This window comes from Sander lucioperca, chromosome 24 (assembly GCF_008315115.2).
Source record: "Sander lucioperca isolate FBNREF2018 chromosome 24, SLUC_FBN_1.2, whole genome shotgun sequence".
NCBI lineage: Eukaryota > Metazoa > Chordata > Actinopteri > Perciformes > Percidae > Sander > Sander lucioperca.
The window spans coordinates 18,773,928-18,800,678 of record NC_050196.1 but is presented as its reverse complement, the minus strand read 5'-3'; the positions used below and the strand labels follow the sequence as shown (position 1 = coordinate 18,800,678).

The following is a 26,751-nucleotide window of genomic DNA, read 5'->3' as shown; positions in this document are numbered from 1 at the left end:
CTGGAGCTCTGCGTCGAGGCATAAACCTCTCAGTACATGTGCGCCTGCTCTACCCACTGAGTCAACCCGTCCACACATTAGTCACTTTTTTCAGCGTTTTAAAAACAAATGTTTTTGGCGATTTTTCCAACATTTGTCAATTTTTTTCAACGTTCTTTTGTCATAGTTCTGATATAGAAAGTTTTTGTAAACGGGTCAAATATGACCCGAGGACAACTGGAAGGTTAAAACAGACTCAATAAAACAAGAATAAAACATTTTTCACAAAAGATATATCAACATTAAAACAATACATTGATTGGTGGGCCATAGCACAAACTGCTGTTGTTGGCCTCAAATAGCAAGTTATTATCAATAATTGTGCCCAGATATTTGTACTGTTGTACAAAGTCAACAGCCTGGCCATGAATAAAAACAGGAGAACTTGGCAGAGGGTTCTTCCTAAAATCAATAATAATTTCTTTGGTTTTCAAGACGTTAATGTTCATTCACCACTGGACCAAGGCTAGTGTCCTTGTCGTTAAGTAGTGACACAATTACAGAATCATCCGCAAACTTGATTATGTGTCAATCAGTGTTAAGACTGCGGCACTCACTGGTGTATTTAAGATTTATTTATTTGATTAGGACAATGCACATAAATCAACATTTCTGTAAATGCGCCAGTGTTAGCCAGTTGGCTAATTTTCAACTGTAGTCCTAGTTACCCAGCATGCATGTCTTTATGATGGGAGGAAACCGGAGCACCCGGAGAAAACCCACGCAAACACGGGAAGAACATGCAAACTCCACACAGAAAGGCCCGGAACGAGCCACCGTGCTGCCTCATAAGTTACATAAAAGTGGTTAAAAGATAAGATAAAACACCATTTACCCTCACCCTCTGAGATCTATCTGTTCAAAAGTCAACTAGCCAGCTCACAAGATTCTTGTTAACGTAGTGTCGTCGATGTGTCGCATTGGCAACACACGGCTCAAGAAGCTGACGAAGATACGCAATTCCCTCCGCTTAAAATCTATATCTTTTCATAAAGAAACCCATCAGGGAATGCTAATGATGTTGTCGGTCTCTAAATGTTCTATCTTTTATTAGCGCACCTCTCTCTCTCCGCACCGAGCTCCACCTGATCTTCTAAGAACGGTGACGCCGTTATCATCGAGTATTGATTGGTCAGTAGGCGGTGCTTTTACACCGGTTGATCTCTAATCCCGAGTAGGTTAGGTGTTCAGTATAAATTACCACGGCAATTTAACCCGGTAACAAGTGACCCACCATTGTGATAAACAAAACCCTGGGTTGAACCTGAAGTTCCCTTGGTAACCCCAAATCTTTGTTGGTAGTAAAGGCCTCAGGTGCATTCTACCTGTCTGGGTAATCAGGGATGTAGCAGGTAGACACCGGGGAGGGCTGATGCTTCTTTACAGAGACGCCATTGTTCTTTGTTGTAATGTTTGCTCCTATCAAAACCTGGACAACAAACATCACAAAATGCCATAATTTGCCTGGACGATGAACGTTTCTGACCTGCGTAACATTCACTCCTTCAGTGGAGAGTGAGAGAGAGAGAAGTGGAGATTCTTGTTGATGGACTTTGTGGAAATTTGCATTGCTCACGAGGAAAAGACAAATGTTGGATTATCATGTGGAAAGAGGTGTTGGCGCATGGAGAGTCAGCGGCCTACGGACAACGCACAAAGCCACAGAACAGCATCACTATGTGAAGAGATGAACTCAGGAGACTGTTGGAAAACGGCTTAAGAGTCACTGACTACGTTTAATGCACATTACATTCTGGTTTTGCCCTTATTCAGAAAAAACTCGCCCAAAACGTCCAACAGGAAAGTATTTTTTTCCGTCCAAACGATGCCAGCCAATCAGAATCACTCTGATTGGCTGGAATCGTTTGGACAGGGAGAAAACAAACGTGGACAGGGAGAAAACAAACATGGAGATGAGCGGAACAGATCTGTATGGAGGTTTACTAATGACAAAACTGACTGACTCTTAGAATTATAATAACAAAATAAAAACATTACATCATAATAAAACATAATATAAAATATACCACAAAGTACTCAAGTTAAAGTACTGATACCACAGTGTAGAAATAAGTAAAAGTACAAAAGTATCAGCATAAAAATACTTAAAGTACCAAAAGTAAAAGTGGTGATTCTGCAGAATAATCAGTATATTACTGGTTTCTAATGACAATGACGATGATGATGAGTTTAATGTTGCAGCTACTAATCTGTAATAATACATCATCATTTATTATCTGATTGTATTTAGTTTTAATAATCTGAAAAAGAAATAGAAATATATAAAGAGCCTCAAAGAGGTTTAGTAATTTATTCTCTGATTTATATCTGATTGTATTTAGTTTAAAAATCTAATCCATTCAGGAAATCATTAGTGATACCCACATTCTCCTCACTAACATCATCTGATGATCCTGATCAGACTCAACTGTCTGGTTCTCTGACAGGAGGAGACTCTCCGTCCTACACAGGACACAGAGACACTGAGCAACCATATGACTTATACCCAAACCCAAACGCAGGATAAAGAGGTTCAGTGAATGTGGTGTTGAAGGTGTAGAGGTGGGTCAGCGAGGCAGAGGAGACTGTGTAGAAGGACAGAGAGCCAGCAGGACAGTCCACATACACTGCTACTCTGTCAGAGACAGAGGAAGAGATGGATGTTTCTCTGTTATTGTGACTGACAGAGTAACCACCACCAGAGCAGTTCAGACTCCAGGACTGATCATTATATCCAAACACACAGTCACCACTGTCTCCTCTCTTGCTGATTCCTCTGTAACTCACTGCTATAGAAACCCCTCCCTTCCTCTCAACCTCCCAGTAACAGCGACCAGTCAGACCATCTCTACACAGCAGCTGAGGACAGTCAAACCTTTCTGGATGTTTAGGATATGACTGATACTCCTCCACATGTTTCACCTTCCTGTTGTTGTCAGACAGTTTGAGGTTTCTGTTCACAGTGTTTGTGTCGAGTGCGAGTTCACAGGAATCTGAAGGAGAGAACGAAACACAACACAGCTGCAGTTATTAACCAATCAGCACTTTGATGATGGCATCAGAGGGTTGAATGAGTGATGTCACAGTTCAATGAATGAAATGTAAAACAGACTTACACTTCCTCAGACCTGGTGTCAACCATCTGACTCCAGCAGGCTCCACCCTGAAAGGAGAAGTTTTTTTTCCCAATAGTCTGAAAGAAGACATGTATGGAAGCAAAATTGCCCAAAATTGAAAAATTACTGTTTATCCTGGGGTGTCTCCCCTTAATGAAGAATGATCTACATTTGCATTAATAGGGTTGAGGGTAACCCTAAGTTGGCAATATGATAATGAATGAATTAAACATAGTTCATTCATCATCATATTGGTAACTTTCAGTGTGACGGCCACAGCAAATTGTATATCTGAATACAAAACACATTTTCTATGGGCTCTATTGGATGTTCATCATGGAAACATTAAAGGTATATTTCTGCATTAAAATGTCTAAAAACGTCTATACCTATGTTATATATTTTTGTTGCGTTGTGTACTTACACTATTCCAACTGTTTCAAACAATGTTCAAACCCAGAGAAATCTGTTATTTTATTTTAATGACATGGGTCGTTTCATTTAGTCGCCTGCCAGTGGTGTCATAAAACCTTTTACCCCCTAGTTACTGTAACTTCTGTCGAAACACAGGAGCCCAGATGATACGTTCGAGACTAATTGTAAATCACACAATGTCACAGAAAGAATAATACTCAGTAACCATAATACAGCTAGCTTTCTTCCATACCGTTACCTGTCGGGACACAGATGTTGTCCGTACCGTCTCTGGTTCTGGCTGTGACCACAGCAACAGGGACTTACTTCAACGCAGCATAAAAAACTCCTGAAAAAAAATGTCCATCTCGCAAAGGTATGTGTCTCTACAGTCATCTCAACCATCGAGTCCAGCAACAGGAAATAACATTTAGAGACCTTTTTTCTGTGACCAAATGTGTCGCGGTTCTTCACCAATACTGTCAGAATAAAATGCGTTGTAACTCGCATTACTGAGATTGTAACGGGTATAATATTACCAACATTTTATTAGTAATGTGTTATATTACTGTGTCACAGCCAAAAGGAATGCATTACTGTAATTGTGTTTCTTTTGTTATGTGTTACTCCCAACACTGGTAATGAAATATAAATATTTCTCAAAATGAAAGACTGCAGCGATCTTTAACAACACGGAATTATCATTTTAGTTCCTGAAGATGTTCTCTTTGGAGACCTCCTACACAAATACCTCCTTTTATGTTCATCCAGTGTTTTTACCTAAGAGTGTCCAGTCTCCAGAGTGGATCCTCCCGTCCCGCTGACAGTAGCTTCACTCCTGAGTCTCCTGGATGATTGTAGCTCAGGTCCAGCACTCTCAGATGGGAGGGGTTGGAGTTCAGAGCTGAGACCAGAGAAGAACAGCCTTCCTCTGAGATCAGACAGCCTGACAGACTGCAAACACACAGAACAACATACGTCACATGATCTGAGGATACTGTGGGGTTACATTAACATTCTCACTGATTCTTTCTATTCACAATCAAACACCCACGTCCATCAACAATTTGACAACATTACTGGTAGCTCTCGGTTTCTATATTTCAAGTTCCAGCAACAGAGTGAGAATAAAACAACATAAAACAAGAGATTGAAACTAAATAAACACAACTGTTTAAAATCATACAAGCAGAGACAATCTTAGGCACATTACAAGTTTATCCATTAATGTAAATCAGGATTTAGTTGAACAGGTTGATGAATCCTGACCTGAGATTCTCCAGTTTACAATGTGGACTCTGAAGTCCAGCCGACAGCAGCTTCCCTCCTGAATCTTTCAGGTTGTTGTTACTCATGTCCAGCTCTCTCAGACTAGACTGGGAGCTGAGAACTGAGGACAGAACTTCACAGCTTCTCTCTGACAGATTACAGACACTTAGCCTGAAGAGACGGTAATCAACAAGAAGATACATATCAGTATTATTAAAATGTAAACATATTATAGGTTCGAGTCTGGACTAAAAGTATTATCAAAAGAAAAAAGGATCTGATTTGCAGTTCAAAAAACTAACATTTTCACACAGAGTCAAACAAAGATATGTTTTTCAGTATAAATAAAATATAAACTGGAAATCTAGATGATAACTTGTGAGGCATCACAAAATCTGGTGATGTATAATCTCTTCACAGATCTTGTTAAAATCAAAGTTAATTAAAATTAACTCAGGAATAGCAGAAGTACATTTCCAGGCTTTGTCCTTCGCCGTCCGCTCTCTGTGTGTTCTCTAATCTGGATTAACGACGGTTGTCCCTCAACTTGCAAAACTCTACACGCTTCTAAAAACAACAACCTTCGAGCTAGCAAACTACATACTCAAAATGTCAAGTTTAGAAGAAGATGTGGACGGTACAACAAGGCAGGCATGTTGGTTCTTTCAGGGAATGATTGTAAAGATTTACAAAGAATATGTTTAGGGCATTTCCTCTCTAACTGGGACATTTTGGGACTGATTGGTGGGATTGCTGTAAACGAAGTACACATGGAGATACACTGGTAAGAGCTAATGAGGTTTAACCATGTATCCAGCTAATTTCAATAGCTCACGTTACTGTATTATGTCAACAGTTAACTTCATTTAATATTGTATATGGCGTTTTCTTTTGCGAGGTACAAAGTTCCTTCCTGAGACTATTTAGCAGAGCCACTGTCGCTGTGTCCAGAGCTCAGCGCCATCCAAGACCATTGCGATTGGTTTAAAGAAATGCAAACAACCCAGAGAAATACGTGAAATAATTTTAACATATTATGTAACCTGATCTGACCTGAGAGTCTTCAGTTTACAGTGTTGACTCTGAAGTCCAGCCAACAGCAGCTTCCCTCCTGAATCCTGCAGATTGTTGTTACTCAGGTCCACCTCTCTCAGACTAGAGGACTGGGAGCTGAGAACTGAGGACAGAACTTTACAGCTTTTCTCTGACAGGTTACAGGCACTCAGCCTGGAGAGACAATAATGAACAAGAAGATAAATATCAGTATTATTAAAATGTGAAAATGTCATAGGTCGAGTCTGGACTAAAGTATTATCAGAAAAAAACAAAGATATCAGTTAGTATTTCAGCACACAGAATGAACTCAGAGTAAAATGTGTATATATATATATATATATATATATATATATATATATATATATATATATATATATTAAAGTATGATCTCCACATCTTTATATACAGTCTATGATCTCTACATATTCATATATGGTCTATGATCACTACATATTCATATATGGTCTATGATCACTACAGCTTCATATATGGTCTATGATCTCTAAATCTTCATTTACAGTCTATGATCTCTACATCTTCATATATGGTCTATGATCTCTCCATCTTGATGTAAAGTCTATGATCTCTACATCTACATCATATGCAACATTATTATATTAACTTGATCTGACCTAAGAGTCTCCAGTTTACAGTGTGAACTCTGAAGTCCAGCCGACAGCCGCTTCACCGGATCTTTCAGGTTGTTGTTACTCAGGTCCAGCTCTCTCAGACTAGAGGTCTTGGAGCTGAGAACTGAGGACAGAGCTTCACAGCTTTTATCTGACAGCTTACAGACTCTCAGCCTGGAGAGACAATAATGAACAAGAAGATAAATATCAGTATTATTAAAATGTGAAAATTTCTCTGGACTAAAGTATTATCAGAAAAAACAAAGATCTCAGTTAGCATTTCTGCTCACAGATTGAACTCAGAGTAAAAAAACATATATATAAAATATATAGTATGATCTCTACATATTTATATACAGTCTATGATCCCTACATCTTTATATACTGTGTTACATACAGTCGTTTCTATGAGTTGTAGTCTATGTGTCAACTGGTGTTGTAAACCCATTCAATACCAAGCATGTCATATGGAACCCTCATTAAATAATACAGGATCTTTTGAACACAACTTCTTAAATATTACTTTATTGTTAAAATACTTCAGAATAAGCCATAGTTTGAAAACATATAATTAGTTTACAAATTCTAAAGATATAATGTTCTCAAGTAGTATATTCTGTAAATTATGGTAATGAAAAGCTATTTTTCTTTACACCGTGAACTGCCCCTGGTACTGGGGAATCTTAGGCTCCATCTCTTTGATGGAAAAATACTTACTGGACAATAAAGGACTGTAATAAACCTGCGCTTTGTATATACAATTCACGTTTCTGTGTTGTAAACCAAAACCCTATCCTGGTGACAACCTCCTGAGTCCAAAAAAACCTTCAGTACAATATTGCTGCCACATTTAATACAGAATTATAAAAGGACTGAAGACTGAATATTTAACTTGTGTTGCTACTCAGGTCCAGCTCTCTCAGACTAGAGAACTGGCAATGAAGGACAGAGCTTTGCAGCTTCTTTCTGACAGGTTACAGCTATTTAGCCTAAAATTATTCAATAAAATGTCCTTCCAATAATTAATATATAAAGAAAATAACAGCTCATGGAACAGCTGATAACCAACCTGAGAGTTTCCAGTGTGCAGTGTGGACTCTTCAGTCCAACAGAGATCAGCTTCCCTCCTGAATCCTTCAGGTTGTTGTTACTCAGGTCCAGCTCTCTCAGACTAGAGGACTGGGAGCTGAGAACTGAGGAAAGAGCTTCACAGCTTTTCTTTGACAGCTTACAGCCACTCAGTCTGGAGAGACAATAATGAACAAGAAGATAAATATCAGTATTATTAAAATGTGAAAATTTCATAGGTCGAGTCTGGACTAAAGTATTATCAGAAAAAACAAAGATGTCAGCATATATATATATATATCTTTATATACTTTGTTACATAAAGAGAGTTGTTTCTATGAGTCATATTCTATGTATCAACCACCTGGGCAACCAAACAGGAGGGAAACAGATATAGATTTGTCACTTAAGAGGTGAAATAAAGATCCTTAACAAGCAGTTCAAAATCAGCCCACCAGCTTAAAGAGAGAGTATAAAGGACCTAACAAGCAAGTTGCGGGATAAGATGTTTAAACTCCGGAGGCCAGAATATCTACGGCAACAAAGGAAGAAGAAAGCAAAGAGGCAAATGCAGGTTCTCAAAGACCCGTACAGCTTCACCGTAAGTCTTCTTGGTCAACAATAAAATCTGGCACACTATCCAGCTCAAAATCAGAGGTAGAGGAGTTTCTGCGAGATGTACACAGTGACCCCTGTAGGGGCCGGGGACTTGGACAAAATCACAGCATCTGGAAGCCTGAAGGATCATCAGTGGAACTGAATATGAAGGAGCCAACCTGGCAGGAAATGCAGGACATCATCCAGAAAGCCAAGGCTTCAGCAGCCCCAGGTCCAAGCGGTATACCATAGTGATGTCACGAGAGGCTGTGTCCTGGAGGGACGCTACATTCCTTTGAAGTGGCTGCAATCACAAACAGCTGTGGCTCCATCTGCTGGTGTAGTCGGGAACTCCTCCCCTCAAGACACTACATTCCCACACACACAGCTGAGACTGATCAGATCCTGATGAGCTGAAGAGCTTTTTAAGGCCTAGAGACACACTTGTGTGGATGTGTGGGTTTTGGAGAGACAAACTACAAGCTGTGCTCGCTGCAGAGGATCAGACCGCTCCAGTATTGTTCCAAGAGGAATACGAAAGGTGGGGAAATCATTACCAGACGTCGGAAGGACTTACAGGCTGGATTGGCCACGGGCTGCAACTTGTATTGAAGTAAGGCTGAAAGGATTGTTTTTACCTGAGGGAATCAAGTTTATGATTTAATAACCAGAAGAGACATTTGAAGTTTTGACCCTTGAAGATTAACCGGCTCTGACTTGTGAAGTTGGAATGCTGTGTTTTTTTTTGTTAATTCCCTAGAACTGTAATAAAATCCTTATTTTGTTTGAACATTGTGTCCTCGCACTGCTTGAGCTGTCCCCCTGAGAGCGGTGTAGCCTCTCATGACGTCACACCATATAAGGTATACAAGCAATGTCCACAACTTCTTTGGAGATTGTGGAGGATCCTGAGAAAGATCTGGGCAAAAGGCTTACTCCCACCAAGCTGGAAGTTAGCAGAGGGCTGTTTTGTTCCTAAGGAAGAGGGTTCCTCCTCAATTGTCCAATTTAGGACAATGTCTCTACTGAGTGTGGAATGCAAGATATTCTTCTCTGTGCTTGCAAAAAGGCTGACCTTCTACATGACTCAGAATCAATACATCAACACTTACAGAAATGAGGTGTTCCAGGCTTTTCAGGGTGCCTGGAGCACACTTCAATGATCAGCCAATTGATCCGAGAGGAAAAGCAGAAGATAGGGGACCTAACAGTCATCTGGTTAGACTTTGCAAATGCCTACAGATCAGTCCCACATGACCTCATCCAAGAAGGACTGGACCACTATTATATCCCGATGGCTATCCGTGACATGATCTCCAGCTCCCTGGGAGAGTTTAAGCTTAGATTCACAGCAGGGCAGTTTACAACCAACTGGCAAGATCTCCAAAAGGGGATTCCTACTGGGTGCACCATCTCCCCCATCTTGTTTGTCATGTGCATGGACCTCCTGAATACAGCAGCAGAAGGAGTAACCTGCAGCCCCACGCTAGAGTCAGGCATCCTCCAGCCAGTGCTCCGTGCATTCATGGACAACATCACAACAACAACAACCGGTACACATGGCCAAGCAAGATGAGTTTTGGAAACCCTTGGCACCGTAGCCACGTGGGCAAGGATGTCTTTCAAGGCCAGTAAGTTCAGGAGTCTGGTGATCAGGAAAGGCAAGCCCACGGGGAGGTTCAGTCTTCATTTCCAGGGTGAGGCCATTCCATCAATTGAAGAGAACCCAGCAAAGTGTTTGGGAAAGTGGTACGACGCGTCACTCTTAGATCAGGCCACATCAATAACTTGGTGAAGCAGACCGAGGAATGGCTAAAGAAGATTGACAAGTCCAAACTCCCAGGTAAACTCAAGACCTGGGTGTCTAAAATGATTCAATAAAATGTCCTTCAAATAATTAATATATGAAGAAAATAACAGCTCATGGAATAGCTGATAACCAACCTGAGAGTTTCCAGTGTGCAGTGTGGACTCTTCAGTCCAACAGAGATCAGCTTTCCTCCTGAATCCTTCAGGTTGTTGTTACTCAGGTCCAGCTCTCTCAGACTACAGGACTCAGTGCTGAGAACTGAGGACAGAGCTTTACAGCTTCTCTCTGACAGATTACAGCCACTCAGTCTGGAGAAACAACAGGAAGGAAACAAGTTATTTATATTTAACTCCTGTTGAAAGATAGAGTATTTATTGATGAATGATTCCCACTTACAGAGCTTTGTTGGAGGCTTTGACCACTGGCAGCAGCCTCAGAAGAGCCTCCTCTGAAGCACAGTATTTCTTCAGGTCAAACACGTCCAGATTGTTTTCTGATGACAGTAAGATGAAGACCAGAGCTGACCACTGAGCAGGAGACAGTTTATCTGTGGAGAGTCTTCCTGATCTCAGGGACTCTTGGATCTGCTTCACTAGAGATCGATCATTCAGTTCATTCAGACAGTGGAACAGATTGATGCTTCTCTCTGCAGACAGATTCTCACTGATCTTCTTCTTGATGTACTTGACTGTTTTCTCATTTTTCTGTAAGCTACTTCCTGTCTGTGTCAACAGACCTTGTAGGTGTTTCTGATTGGACTCTAGAGAAAGACCCAGGAGGAAGCGGAGGAACAAGTCCAGGTGTCCATTTGGACTCTCTAAGGCCTTGTCCACAGCACTCTGGTAGAACTGTGTTGATGTTGTATGTTTTCCTGACAGCAGGTTGACTCCAGAGTTGGCGAATGTCAGATGGACATGAAGAGCAGCCAGAAACTCTTGAACACTCAGATGGACGAAGCTGAACACCTTGTCCTGGAACAGGCCTCTCTCCTCTTTAAAGATCTGTGTGAACACTGCTGAGTACACTGAGGCTGCTGTGATGTCGATGCCACACTCTTTCACGTGTGATTCATAGAAGATCGGGTTCTGTTTCTGTAGCTGCTCAAAAGCCAGTTTTCCCAGAGACTCGATCATCTCCCTGGTGTCTGGACTCCAGTGTGGATCTGTCTCAGCTCCTCCATCATACTTGATGTTCTTCACTTTGGTCTGAACCACCAGGAAGTGGATGTACATCTCAGTCAGGGTCTTGGCCAGCTCTCCTCCCTCTCTGGTCTTCAACACGTCCTCCAGAACTGTAGCAGTGATCCAGCAGAAGACTGGGATGTGGCACATGATGTGGAGGCTTCGGGATGTCTTGATGTGGGAGATGATTCTGCTGGCCTGCTCCTCATCTCTGAATTTCTTCCTGAAGTACTCCTCCTTCTGTGGGTCAGTGAACCCTCTGACCTCTGTCACCATGTCAACACACTCAGGAGGGACCTGATTGGCTGCAGCAGGTCGTGTGGTTATCCAGAGGCGAGCAGAGGGAAGCAGATCCCCCCTGATGAGGTTTGTCAGCAGCACACCCACTGAGGTGGACTCTGTAACATCTGTCAGGATCTCAGCATTGAGGAAGTCCAGAGGAAGTCGACACTCATCCAGACCGTCAAAGATGAAGACAACCGATAACTTATCAAACCTGCAGATTCCTGCTATTTTGATTTCATTAAAGAAGTGATGAACAAGTTCCACCAAGCTGTACTTTTTCTCTTTCAGCATATTCAGCTCTCTGAAGGTCAACGGAAATGTGAAGTGGATGTCCTGGTTGGCTTTGTCTTCAGCCCAGTCCAGCGTGAACTTCTGTGTTAAGACTGTTTTCCCAATGCCAGCCCCTCCTATTGTCATCACTGTTCTGATTGGTTTATCTCTTCTAGGTGGAGTTTTAAAGATGTCTTCCTGTCTGATTGTTGGTTCTGGTGTGTCTGGTTTCCAGGATGCTGTTTCAGTCTGTCTGACCTCATGTTCATCATTGACCCCTGCTTCTGTGATGTCGATCTCTGTGAACATCTGATTCAGAAGGGTTTTGTTTCCTGCTTTAGCAATCCCCTCAGACACACGCTGGAATGTCTGATGTGAGTTGGATTTGACTTTTCGCTGGCAAGCAGCAAGAATCTCTGAATGAATAAAACAATGAAATCAATGAGGGTTTGTTCTGGTGAATGTGAGTGTGCACATTTCTGTATTCATGAAATCTATTCAGCCCATTTGACGACGAGGTCTTGAATATGTCAACTACTGTAAAATGACTTAGTATTCCTCAAAAACAACTGATATGTTGGGTGTCTCAGTCAGACATCTATAAAGTCTTCATTGTCCAAATAAACCAGAAGGCATATGACTTAATTACAGGGGGAATTAATATTGCCCAAGCAGTATCTTACAGTGACATCAGTGTGTGCAAATTTTAACCAGCAGCGTAAACAAAAACAGTCTGACTTTATTCTCTAAGACACTTTAAATTTTGTTTCTCTTGTGGATGTTTTGTAGCTTGTTCTGTTGTTAACACAACATATGTATCTTTGTAGATAAGAGGGAGACATTGGTAACAACGCTAATGTTTGTTGAAGACTGTGATATATATCTATATATAAGGGCTGTCAATTGATTAAAAAATGTAATCTAATTAATTACATACTCTGTGATTAATTAATTGAAATTAATTGCATACATAATTAACGGTGCCTGAACCGATACTTTTTAATTAAGTAAAAAAAGAAAAGTAAAAAAATAGGGTACTAAACAACAGTTGGTGACATTAAAAAACGGCTTGTTTATTGCTAAGGCCATATGGTCAAAATTAAATGATTTAATAATAATGTATAACAATAACTCATTTCACTAGTAAATTGCTGTTGAACGACAAAAACAACCACCAGATGGGAAAGGGACATTTACAGTAACTTCAAATGCACCATGGGGCTGTAGTTTACCAGTTTCATTGAACACACCGTCTGTGTTGTTTTACCATTCTCTTAATACATCCATGTGTTTTACCGACGGCAGCTGCAGATTGTTACATACCGGTGTTGAATCCTCTACAGTAAAACACAGTCAAACTTTACACCGTTTAGCGTTAGCTGTCAGCATTTTAACCGTGTTTAATCCAGCTACTAGCTAGCAGTAGGCTAACGTTAGCTGCTGTCGAGTATAGTGTTAACTAGTGTCACGTGCAGCAGTGTTTGTGTTGCCGGTAACGTCTGTTTCAGAGCATCAGAGAGAATCGCAGACATATCAGTGGCACCAGATTTCGGTAGCCAGGGTTGGCAGGAAGAACATTTTTACAAGTAAATGTTCCAATTAATGATCTAGGCAGCACATTCTCGTCTCCCTCCTTCATTTTACAGTCGAATGGTGGCTAGAACGGCTTCGGGTCAAACGTCAATATGGAATGGATTAATCTGCGTTATTTTTTTTAACGCGTTATTTTTTCTCAGATTAATTAATCGAAATGAACGCGTTATTTTGACAGCCCTAATATATATATATATATATATATATATATATATATATATATATATATATATATATATATATAAGTTTGATCTTTGTTACATCCATTTTTTTTAAATTCATAATGATTATGACTTACCTGCAGGTTCTGGGATGTTTGATAAATTCCTCACTAGCTCATTTTGATAAATCTTCTTTAAAACTATTCTGGTCACATTAACAGTGTTTATACAGTAGGTCGAGAACATCTGGTCCACTGTCTTCACCCTGGTTACATTCTCCAGTTTACTCTTTGGAATTGCTGGGAAGTCTTCAAGGGTCCCTTCCTGCTGCAGGTACCACTGGAATTTTCCAAGGTCCTCAGCTCCCAAGTCTTCTAAAATTCCCAAGACGACTTCTTTAGGCGTCTTCATCTTTTGTTCCTGCAAAGATCCAAAAGATACCAAAAAGATTTTTTTGGGAGTTTAAAAATACTCGGATTATCAAAACAGACCAGTTTTGTAGATTATGTTATGATGACATTTGTGTAAACAAATAATCATTCAAGATTCATTCATGATCATTATATAATAGTAATTAATAAACCAAAAGTAAAGATTCTGCATTAATTCTACTCTCACACTGATTCATGCTGCTGAACTCAGCCTCTCATCTGCAGAGGAAACAACATAATTTCTCATTGGCTCTTCTTGTCTCTTTCCTGTCAGTTGAATGTATCATCAGCTGCTGTAGTTCTACTCTGGACATTTATCAAAAACACCTCTGTAGCCTCAAAATGCTGAGAACATCACTTTTAAAAATGCACGATGACAAAGAGACATAAATGTTAAACCAACCAAAATAAACTACAAAGTAAAAGATTTGACAACAATAACTTTTAATCATTATCTAAGTTATTTAGCTTTGTCTCTGTTGAAATGTGGCTGTCGTATGAAGAGGCATTTAGCTGGAGGGTTGGTGAAAACAGAGCCCCCTTTGTTGAAGCTATAAAACTCATGGAAAGGTTGTTGGTAACATCGAGAGGCAGACAGTCCTTTCCACTTGGATTTGGATCCACTTGTTGGCGATAAACTGCTATGCTGACGACACCCAGCTCTACTTATCTACAAAACCCACTGCCACTCTTCCGCCAGCTGTAATTACTGCCTGCCTCCATGACATAAAATTGTGGATGACGCAAAACTACCTGAAGCTGAATAGCAGTAAGACTGAGCTGCTAGTGGTTGGCTGCAAATCAGCTCTTGCTAAGAGGGAACCTTTCACCCTTTCTGTAGATGGCAGCACCATCCCTTGCTCCAACCAGGTCAAGAGCCTTGGTGTCATATTGGACAATACACTCTCATTTAGTGCGCACATAAACAGTATGTCTCAAAGTGCCTTTTTCCATATAAAAGCTCTGACACACCAAGCAGACGGCCGAATGTCGGCAGGAAAGGCAGTTGGACTGACGGTCTCCCCGAATTGGTCAAAAAAGTGCCTCATAACCAGTGTTGGGGAAGTTACTTTTAAAAAGTAGTGTTTGCTCGTTACTCGTTACTTCTTTAAAAAGTAATCCGTTACTTTACTTAGTTACCCCTTATGGAAAGTAACTTTTTACTTTACTCATTACTTTTACGTTACTTTTAAAAGCAGGCGTCTCTGGCAGAGACTGAAGTTAATTATACCAAAACTATCTTTGACCATAAAGCCAATCTATGGTTTATTAGTGAGGTGTCTGAACTACACTGCAGACTGGATTCTCTACTCACAGAGTGACGGCTGATTGATTATGAACGAGTCCAGCGCGGGTTGAATGCACATGAGCAGGTCTTTGGCGTTACACAGTGTTAGTTTAATGTCTATGTACTTTAATCGACTTGTACCGGTCGCGCAGCCACGATGGTCCGTGCATTGTCGTAGACACATGCAGCCTCTTTTCTGGAAATCCTTGCGTGTCCGTACAACCGACACAAGTCCACAGCGGTCTGCTGCGTGTATGTATGAGGCCATCTCCACCGCATCCATCTGTGAGGTTGTCAGCTTTGTGTCTGCCTGGCTCAGAGCACCGTCCAGCAAAAAACCACAAAGCTTAAAAAGCTTAAAATGCGCAGTCAAAGCTCTTAGCTTTGACTGCTTCTCGCTTGCCATGATTGCTCCGCTACTACCAGCCTCTGTCACGTCCCGTGTGGAGCTTAGTGAGCGCGCAGCTGAGAAGGCAGTGTTGCTGTCAAATGTCCCTGGGAAAAGTAACGTTGTGCCGAACTGAAAAAGGAACTACATTTCGTTACCATATTTTCAGTAGTAGCGCGTTACACTACTTTTTACCCGAAAAAGTAGTTACGTTACTGTAACGCGTTACACCCAACACTGCTCGTAACACACCAAAGCGACGCCGACTTGAGCGTACGTTCTGCATGTGCGCGAGACGTAATACGTCTCCATAACAGCAGGCGCCGCTAATCTGTATTATCGCCCAAAGAATTTAAACCGGCAGCTGATTGGACTAACGCGTCACATGGGTCTGGCTTCTCCCTGACCATAATGGTGGCTCGTTCAGAATACGATCTCGTATTGTACTAAAATAGTTCCCCAAAACGGGTTTCTGAAAACATTTTAAGCTAGAAATAGGCCGTGCAGTTGCTGAATCTGTCTTCATTTCAGATCAACAAAGGTCAGTTTAAAAGATTTTCGTCAGAGCCGTTCAACGCTCATCCCGCTCGTCATTTCCGGGTTAGCACTCCACCAATCAGATTGGTCATTGAGTCCGACTGCACGCCTTCCGATTCAACAAGTCAAATCGGCCAGCACGGAACACATCGAACAGACTCGAGTCACCGACCTCGCCAGACTGTCAGACGGCCGATTATCGGCTTGGTGTGTCTGTCTGAGCGCCCTAAGACAGAGGACGGCCAGTTACTTCATGTCCTATGGTCCTGTGATAAGGTTAGGGTTAGCTGCAGCTTTCTGCTTTCAAACTAAACTAACAGAAAGGTAAAAACGTGTCAGACGGCTTATATTACCTTCAACTGGAGCTTCAGATGGAGGAAACTAACTGCGACACAACCTGTTGGAGAAACATCTGCGTCACAACACGGGACAAAGTGAACTAACTCGAGAGATTGACATTGAACTTTAATCTCCCTTATAAAACTATGTCTATGGAGCTCAAGTTACAGCATTTTATGAGACATTATAAACACTAGAAACACGCACACTGTACTTCCTTCTGTCTTTGTGCTGCTACAACACCTGTTTGTTTGTTCTCTGGAGATCAGTAACGTTTTATCTAATCTTATAAAAGCAGGATTTACTGCAGCACTCTGAACTCCATGGAGCTCATAAACTGGTAAATGAGCTCTTCTCAACAAAAACTGCAGATTTTCACACAGAAACACCTAAATTTCTGCCTTTAACAGTTTGAGAAAACTAACATGAGATCAGAGATCAGCTGAGAGTCGCTCAACACTGAAAAGTCTCACTTACCAAAAGTTGAACATGGAGAAATATCTGCGTCCCAACACGGGACAAAGTGAACTAACTGGAGAGATTGACTTTGAGTTTTAATCTCCCTTATCAAAATATGTCTACGGAGATCAAGTTACAGCACTTTGAGACATTATAAACTCTACTACTTCCTTCTGTCTTTGTGCAGCTACAATACCTGAGTTTGTTCTCTGGGGATCAATAAAGTTTTATCTAATCTTATAAAAGGAGGATTTACTGCAGCACTCTGAACTCCATGGACCTCATAAACTGGTAAATGATTAATTGATTTTTCATCCTAAATACAAGAATTAAACATTGACAATAAAAACTAACATGTCCAACATCAGCAGTGGTGTAAAGTAACTAAGTACATTTAATCAAGTACTGCACTAAGGAACATTTCAAAGTTTGTTGTACTTTTAGTATTTCCATATTGTGTTACTTTCTACTTTTACTGTACTACATTTATCTGACAGTTAAGTCTGACAATTTAAAGACTCAACAAAGACTTTATGAAATCTGATGCGTTGTAGTTTAAATGAAAGTTGAGAACAATGTGCCTCATTCACTAAAACATTCGAACAAAATGTGTTCTTAAACCCCACTTACGCAGTTTTCACGAAGATTCTGGATTTGGATTTATTCTTAGGTAAGAACAGAATCTACGCACACTCAAGAGCACTCTTACACTATTGAGAGCTGACATGTTTGCACAAAACAAGTAGTTATACCCAACAGATTCTCACTCGACAACAAGTAGTTATACGGTTTTCATTATTTTACACATAATTATACGTTTATTTGTTTTAACCCTTGTGTTGTTTTCCTGTCGACCGTGCAACTTTTGGTTTTTCTGGGTCAAAATTTTAACTTTTTTTTCAACGTTTTGGTCGTCTTTTTCAAAACATTTGTTGCTTTCTCCCCCGGTGTTTTTGTCACTTTTTTTCTGCACCTTTTGCGTTTTTGTGGGTTTTTTTCCCCCCACATTTCTGAAGCTTTTGTGGACATTTTTGTCACTTTTTTTCAAAGTTCTTTCATAAAAAAAATATTTTTGAATTGCTATAAAATTGAATAAAACATCCTAATTTAAAGAAAGTAATGGGCTGATCATTTATTTTACTTGTGAAGAGCGTTGTGTGGAAGAATCTGCATTATTTTTCAGAAAATTTGGTTGAAAGAAATCCACTTTTCTGATAAAGATTTTTTTTTTTTTAAATGGGTCAAATTTGACCCGAGGACAACACAAGGGTTAATAAATACACACTGCCGCTCATTTGTAAAGCACTTTGAATTGCTATTGTGTATTTTGTGCTAGGCCTATATAAATGAACTTGCTTTGCCTTCAATTCACATCAATTATGTTAACGGGGAACCCTGCCATCCAATAATAAGTGATTGATCATACTACATGTATTTATACGCCCAAAGTGTGCATATTTCTGCAGACTAGGACTACCCCACACAATGGCGTATACTAAATATGATGTCTTGTTTTTCGTTAACTTCTTGCAGCAGTACCTCCACTTCAGAATTCCTAAAGTTTTTCTTTCTTTTGGAGTTGAGGGCTCCACCGTCTTTACCACGTCTTTGACATTTCTCTAAGTGTGCACATGGCCCTGCCATCTCATGCAGTTTTATAGGATTTAACAGGGTGTTACCTATGTTAAATAGGAGCAACGGGCACGAGCTTTACATTTACGAAGACATTGCAATTCATCATTCTAAGAACACACCTGCAAACATTTCTGCTGTTTGAGAACACGTCATGAATCAGACGTAGACTTTTCTTAGGGACTTTCTTAAGAACAAATTTAAGAGAAAACTTAGGAAGATATTGGTGAATGAGGCCCAATGAGTTGATGAATTGTAATAAATAATAAAACTTATTTGATAAGTGGGTGGTTTAAATCATTTTCAAACATTTAGTGGTTCCAGCTTCTTAAAGGTGACCATCTGCAGATTTTACTTCGTTTAAATAACAGGAAGAGATAATTTGGGGCTTTGAAGTTTTGACTGAAGACGCCACTTTGTGACGGACAGTTTTCACATTCCTGTCTTTCAACAGACACATTAATTCATTGATTAACCAAGAAAATAATCAGCAGATTGATCAATAATGAAAAGAATAAGTTCAGCTTCATATAAAACAGTTTAAAACAGTAAAATGCAGCTTACACCTGAAGGCATCAGTAAGTATACAGATTATAGTACCACACTCACAGGGGACACTTTACTGCCCTTTGTACTTTAAGTACATTTATCTGAGAATACTTATCTACTTTAAGTACATTTAGCTGAGAATACTTGTGTACTTTAAGTACATTTATCTAATAATACTTTGACTGCACATTAGAAATGACTGAGAATCAAATCAACAAGTTATTCTGCTACTTGCAGGACATGGTGGCCATAGGCGCCAATTTATGTTTTCCTCCGTGGGTGCTCATGGGCCCTTTAAAATAAAAAGTAGTCAAAAAATGTTTGCATTTCAGAACCTTAGGAAACTGACAACGGCCGACACGAACACACACGCCTATTAACTCGATAATAAAGCCGTAAAGTAGGCTTTCAACTCAGGACAGCGCCACTTCTCACAAATACAGATAGGATTGGAGATGAAAAGTTCAACTGACAAGTAACCGCGATCAGCTTTGTGGGTGCTCAAGCTCCGGAGCACCCATGGTTTCGCCGCCTATGATGGTGGCTAACTGTTAGCACAGGAGCTGAGCTCTTCTCAACAAAAACTGCAGATTTTCACACAGAAACACCTAAATTTCTGCCTTTAACAGTTTGAGAAAACTAACATGAGATCAGAGATCAGCTGAGAGTCGCTCAACACTGAAAAGTCTCACTTACCAAAAGTTGAACATGGAGAAATATCTGCGTCCCAACACGGGACAAAGTGAACTAACTGGAGAGATTGACTTTGAGTTTTAATCTCCCTTATCAAAATATGTCTACGGAGATCAAGTTACAGCACTTTGAGACATTATAAACTCTACTACTTCCTTCTGTCTTTGTGCGGCTACAATACCTGAGTTTGTTCTCTGGGGATCAATAAAGTTTTATCTAATCTTATAAAAGGAGGATTTACTACAGCACTCTGAACTCCATGGACCTCATAAACTGGTAAATGATTAATTGATTTTTCATCCTAAATACAAGAATTAAACATTGACAATAAAAACTAACATTTCCAACATCAGCAGTGGTATAAAGTAACTAAGTACATTTAATCAAGTACAGCAATAAGTTTGTTGTACTTTTATTATTTCCATATTGTGTTACTTTCTACTTTTACTGCACTACATGTATCTGACAGTTCTAGTTACTAGTTACTCTACAGATGGAGATTTAAAGACTCAACAAAGACTTTATGGAATCTGGTACCTTGTAGTTTAAATGAAAGTTATGAACAATGGGCCTCATTCACCAAAACATTCGAACAAATGTGTTCTTAAACCCCACTTACGCAGTTTTCACGTAGATTCTGGCATTCACCAATGTTTTCTTATTTGGGATTTGTTCTTAGGTAAGAACAGAATCTACGCACACTCAAGAGCACTCTTACGCACCATTTAGAGCTGACATGTTTGCACAAAACAAGTAGTTATACCCAACAGATTCTCACTCCCATCTCGTAAAATACGGACGCTTGGTCAGGTGCCTTTGTCATTGTTATTGATGCTAAAAGTCTCCTTTAGCGTCATATAACGCGCTTTAACTAAACATGCTGGGTGGGGACTATTGGTGTCCCTTTTGACGCCGTTATGTAAAGGCCCAGACACATAGACCAGACGGCCGACCGTCGGCAGTAAAGGCAGTCGGACTGATCAGTCTCCCCGAGTTGGTCCAAAAAGTTCCTCAGAACACACCGAAGAGACGAAACGTAATACGTCTCCATAACAGCAATCTGTTATGGATCTGTTAACAGCAATCTGTATTGTCGCCCAAAAATGAAAACCGGCAGCTGATTGGACGAACGTCTCACATGGGTCTGGTTTCCCCGGAAATTCAACGGCAGACTGTCATGGCGGCTCGTTCAGAATACGATCTCATATTGTACTAAAATAGTTCACCGAAACATGTTTCTGAAAACATTTGAAGAGAGAAATAGGCCGTGTAGTTGCTGAATCTGTCTTCATTTCAGATCAACAAAGGTCACTTTAAAAGATTTTCGTCTGATTTTGAGAGACTCTAGTCACGCTCATCCTGCTCCCCGTTTCCTGGTTAGCACTCCACCAATCAGAATCTATAACACTATAACACAGAGTTTATAAAGAGCAGTGTTTCTCAACGGGGGGCGTTCAGAAGATGACGGGGGGCGCTGGAAGCAATATTTTGGATAGGGGGGCGTTGAGGTGCCCTTGGGGGGCGTTTGTTTGAAAGCTAGTTTAAACCAAAGATTCACAATATCAGTACATGTTTACACCTTAAACTACTTGCAAAAACAGTGGTCTGTAACATTAAAAGTTGCCAGTTCACAGCACTGCAACTGGACAAGACGGTGTATCATAACTCTTCTTCTCTTCTGTGCTTCTGTCAGCTTTTTTTGGTGCAGCTCTGTGCTGCCTTTGCGGAAATGGGACATCAGAGCATCATCTTAAATGAGCTCCATACTTCAGTACGAATCTGCTTTCAGATAAAAAAAAAGTAGACTTTATATTTCACAGTAACAGTTTTTCATCAGATCGTTTATATAACCCAACGTTTCCTACTGCACCTGAAGGCAGCTTCATTTCACGGAGAAAGAGAGAAAGAAAAGAGACATGCGAGAGACATCGACTGTGCTTTGTTGTTTTGCAAACATTTAGCTGTTCCACAAACTCCCGGGCAGTTCAGGGCTTGTGTTTGGTATTTTAAAACTTTCTTGTGGAAGCGATAGAGGCAGTGATGTAACTGTTTCCTGTACGGGATTCTCACACCTCCTCAAAACGCAGCGTGATGTGAGGTTGCGTCCAAACGTTTTTTTGTGCTATCGCAAGACAGGCGATAGCAAATCTATACTCTTCTAAGCATCAACAAAGGGCTCTCACTAACTCTGGAAATTTATTTCCTTCTGCTTCTACCCCTTGATAAGTGCCAGCTTGTTTCCCGTTGGAACAATTCGAATACAGATTTAGATTTGAATGAAAAATAGATTTGAATGTTAAATTGCTAGCTGTTTCTGATTGGCTACTGTTAGTGTTTGTTAATACCTAATTAAAGTTTGAACATTACATATCTAGTAGTTCTGATTGGCTGCTGTTATTTAAATTGAATGTCAAACTGTTGCATTTTTTTAAACACTTTTAGATATTATTTCTATATTGACATGGCTTTTTGATACCTGGGAATAAATATGTTGTTTGTCATTCAATTATATCCATCCATCCATCCATCCATCTTCGTCCGCTTATCAGGTAACGGGTCGCGGGGGTAGCAGCTCCAGCAGGGGACCCCAAACTTCCCTTTCCCGAGCCACATTAACCAACTCCGACTGGGGGATCCCGAGGCGTTCCCAGGCCAGGTTGGAGATATAATCCCTCCACCTAGTCCTGGGTCTTCCCCGAGGCCTCCTCCCAGCTGGACGTGCCTGGAACACCTCCCTAGGGAGGCGCCCAGGGGGCATCCTTACCAGATGCCCGAACCACCTCAACTGGCTCCTTTCGACGCGAAGGAGCAGCGGCTCTACTCCGAGCTCCTCACGGATGACTGAGCTTCTCACCCTATCTCTAAGGGAGACGCCAGCCACCCTCCTGAGGAAACCCATTTCGGCCGCTTGTACCCTGGATCTCGTTCTTTCGGTCATGACCCAGCTTTCATGACCATAGGTGAGGGTAGGAACGAAAACTGACCGGTAGATCGAGAGCTTTGCCTTCTGGCTCAGCTCTCTTTTCGTCACAACGGTGCGATAAATTGAATGTAATACCGCACCCACTGCGCCGATTCTCCGACCAATCTCCCGCTCCATTGTCCCCTCACTCGCGAACAAGACCCCAAGGTACTTGAACTCCTTCACTTGGGGTAAGGACTCATTCCCTACCTGGAGAAAGCACTCCATCGGTTTCCTGCTGAGAACCATGGCCTCCGATTTAGAGGTGCTGATCCTCATCCCAGCCGCTTCACACTCGGCTGCGAACCGATCCAGTGAGTGCTGAAGGTCACAGGCCGATGATGCCATCAGGACCACATCATCCGCAAAAAGCAGCGATGAGATCCCCAGCTCACCGAACTGCAACCCCTCTCCACCCCGACTACGCCTCGATATCCTGTCCATAAATACTACAAACAGGATTGGTGACAAAGCGCAGCCCTGGCGGAGGCCAACCCTCACCTGAAACGAGTCCGACTTACTGCCGTGAACCCGGACACAGCTCTCGCTTTGGTCGTACAGAGATTGGATGGCCCTGAGAAGGGACCCCCTCACCCCATACTCCCGCAGCACCTCCCACAGTATCTCCCGGGGGACCCGGTCATACGCCTTCTCCAGATCCACAAAACACATGTAGACCGGTTGGGCATACTCCCAGGCTCCCTCCAGGATCCTTGCAAGAGTAAAGACCTGGTCCGTTGTTCCACGACCAGGACGGAATCCGCATTGTTCCTCTTCAACCTGAGGTTCGACTATCGACCGAACCCTCCTTTCCAGCACCTTGGAGTAGACTTTACCGGGGAGGCTGAGAAGTGTGATACCCCTGTAACTGGCACACACCCTCTGGTCCCCCTTTTTGAAAAGGGGAACCACCACCCCGGTCTGCCACTCCTTAGGCACCGTCCCCGACTTCCACGCAATGTTGAAGAGGCGTGTCAACCAAGACAACCCCTCCACACCCAGAGCTTTAAGCATTTCTGGACGGATCTCATCAATCCCTGGGGCTTTGCCACTGTGGAGTTGTTTAACTACCTCAGCAACTTCCACCAGGGAAATTGACGACAATCCCCCATCATCCTCCAGCTCTGCCTCTACCATAGAGGGCGTATTAGTCGGATTTAGGAGTTCCTCAAAGTGCTCCTTCCACCGCCCTATTACCTCCTCAGTTGAGGTCAACAGCGTCCCATCCTTACTGTACACAGCTTGGATGTTTCCCCGCTTCCCCCTCCTGAGGTGGCGAACGGTTTTCCAGAAGCACCTTGGTGCCGACCGAAAGTCCTTCTCCATGTCTTCTCCGAACTTTTCCCACACCCGCTGCTTTGCCTCTTTCACGGCAGAGGCCGCAGCCCTTCGGGCCCTTCGGTACCTTGCAACTGCCTCCGGAGTCCCCTGGGATAACATATCCCAGAAAGACTCCTTCTTCAGTCGGACAGCTTCCCTGACCACCGGTGTCCACCACGGTGTTCGTGGGTTGCCGCCCCTTGAGGCACCTAAGACCCTAAGACCACAGCTCCCCGCCGCAGCTTCAGCAATGGAAACTTTGAACATTGTCCACTCGGGTTCAATGCCCCCAGCCTCCACAGGGATGCACGAAAAGCTCCGCCGGAGGTGTGAGTTGAAAGTCTGTCGGACAGGGGCCTCCTCCAGACGTTCCCAGTTCACCCGCACTACCCGTTTGGGTTTACCAGGTCTGTCCAGAGTCTTCCCCCACCCTCTGACCCAACTCACCACCAGATGGTGATCAGTTGACAGCTCTGCCCCTCTCTTCACCCGAGTGTCCAAAACATACGGCCTCAGATCAGATGAAACGATTATAAAATCGATCATTGACCTTTGGCCTAGGGTGCTCTGGTACCAAGTACACTTATGAGCATCCCTATGTTCGAACATGGTGTTCGTTATAGACAATCCATGACTAGCACAGAAGTCCAACAACAAACAACCACTCTGGTTTAGATCAGGGAGGCCGTTCCTCCCAATCACGCCTCTCCATGTGTCTCCATCATTGCCCACGTGCGCGTTGAAGTCCCCCAGCAGAACTATGGAGTCCCCCACTGGAGCCCCATGCAGGACTCCATTCAAGGTCTCCAAGAAGGCCGAATACTCCGAGCTCTTGTTTGGTGCATACGCACAAACAATAGTCAGAGTTTTCCCCCCCACAACCCGCAGGCGTAGGGAGGCGACCCTCTCGTCCACCGGGGTAAACTCCAACGTAGCGGCGCTCAGCCGGGGGCTTGTGAGTATCCCCACACCCGCCCGGCGCCTCACACCCTGGGCAACTCCGGAGAAGAAAAGAGTCCAACCCCTATCCAGGAGTATGGTTCCAGAACCGAGACTGTGCGTAGAGGTAAGCCCCACCAGATCCAACTGGTAGCGCTCCACCTCCCGCACAAGTTCCGGTTCCTTCCCCCACAGAGAGGTGACGTTCCACGTCCCCAGAGCCAGCGTCTGCTGCCCGGGTCTGGTCCGTCGAGGCCCCTGACCTTCACTGCCACCCATGTCAATTATATGATTTTTTGATTATTTTTGATAACAATAGTAACAACAATAATAGGCCTAATATTAGGGCGTAATCATTAATATTCAGGGCAACTGCCTACATCTTATTTGATGGGGGGCGGTTAAGGACCAGGATAATGGATAGGGGGGCGCTGGCACAACGAGGTTGAGAATCACTGATATAGAGTCAACAACACTATAACACAGAGTCCTACAGAGACCTGACAGACTTGGCATCAAACTTCTTCAGACACAGAAACACAGAAACAGACTTTAAAAAGAAGTCTTACCTTCAGATGATTCAGCCAGGATCCACTGGAGGGACTACACTTCCCAGAATGCATTGCAATCCCTCAGTTCTGCTGGTTTAGTTGTTGGGAGACAGAGAGACACCAGAGGGAGACAAACTCACACAAATCATCTTCATCATCTCTCTTTGTTCTCATTGGTTCTGAAGAAGAAAAGGGTTTGAGAGTCTATTTAACTACACACACACACACACACACACACACACACACACACACACACACACACTTTAGAAAGTTTGTTTCGTAGACTTTAGAAAAACAAGAAAGTTTTAGGACCTTTAGATTTTAATACTTTTCTAGAACATGTTCCCTTTAAGTGATAGATTTTGTTTTCTAATACAGTTTTTTGCAATCACTTTGGCACTAATTTCAGAACCTTGACGTCATTTTTCAAAACTCTAGACACAAAACTCACAACCAATGATCAAAATACACAATTTTCAAAATTCTAACACTTTTTTCAATTTGCTTGGATACAATCCACATAAACCAAAGATCATTTGTTCATTTAACAAAGATCCCCTGTTCAATATGACACAACTTAACATCAAGTACTACTATTTCAAAAGGCAATTCACACATTACATTTTAGATGATTGTCTATTCATTCCATTACAATTATCTAACTATCAATCCATACAACTACTCAAAATGATAAGTAACTGTTGCATTACTCTTAATGACTAGTTGTACGGAAACAGACAAACAATTTTCAATTCAAACTAGGTTTAGATGTTTAGATCATGAAAGTTTCAAGATAACGAGATTCATTGTCACCAGTTAGTGTGGAGCATGAACCAATTAGACTACATGATCTATGGATGTAATATTTCATCATCATTCTTTACGGTAATGTACTACTGTTTATCAGACACTGTTACTATAGTCCCATGTACTACCTTTACTGTAATGTACTACTGTTTATCAGACACTGTTACTATGGTCCCATGTACTACCTTTACTGTAATGTACTACTGTTTACCAGACACTGTTTCTATGGTCCCATGTACTACCTTTAATGTAATGTACTACTGTTTACCAGACACTGTTTCTATGGTCCCATGTACTACCTTTTAGACTATTTACTGTATTGACAGTACTGCACTGTATGCATGCAGGCCCTTGGAATTGCTTGTCCA

General features: G+C 41.8%; 1 protein-coding gene across 1 annotated transcript; it reads right to left on the bottom strand.

The window, feature by feature from the left end:
• Positions 1-730: 730 nt before the first annotated feature.
• Positions 731-17,063, bottom strand: LOC116055627 (NACHT, LRR and PYD domains-containing protein 12-like; the record flags this gene model as incomplete). The annotated part of the gene is made up of 11 exons (XM_035998827.1): positions 731-3,032; positions 3,156-3,202; positions 4,350-4,523; positions 4,839-5,009; positions 5,892-6,065; positions 6,527-6,763; positions 9,442-9,512; positions 10,418-12,150; positions 13,626-13,908; positions 16,486-16,529; positions 16,949-17,063. Coding segments are annotated over 11 exons (3,579 nt in total), but the record flags the coding sequence as incomplete, so codon positions are not given.
• Between the last annotated feature and the right edge of the window lie 9,688 nt (positions 17,064-26,751).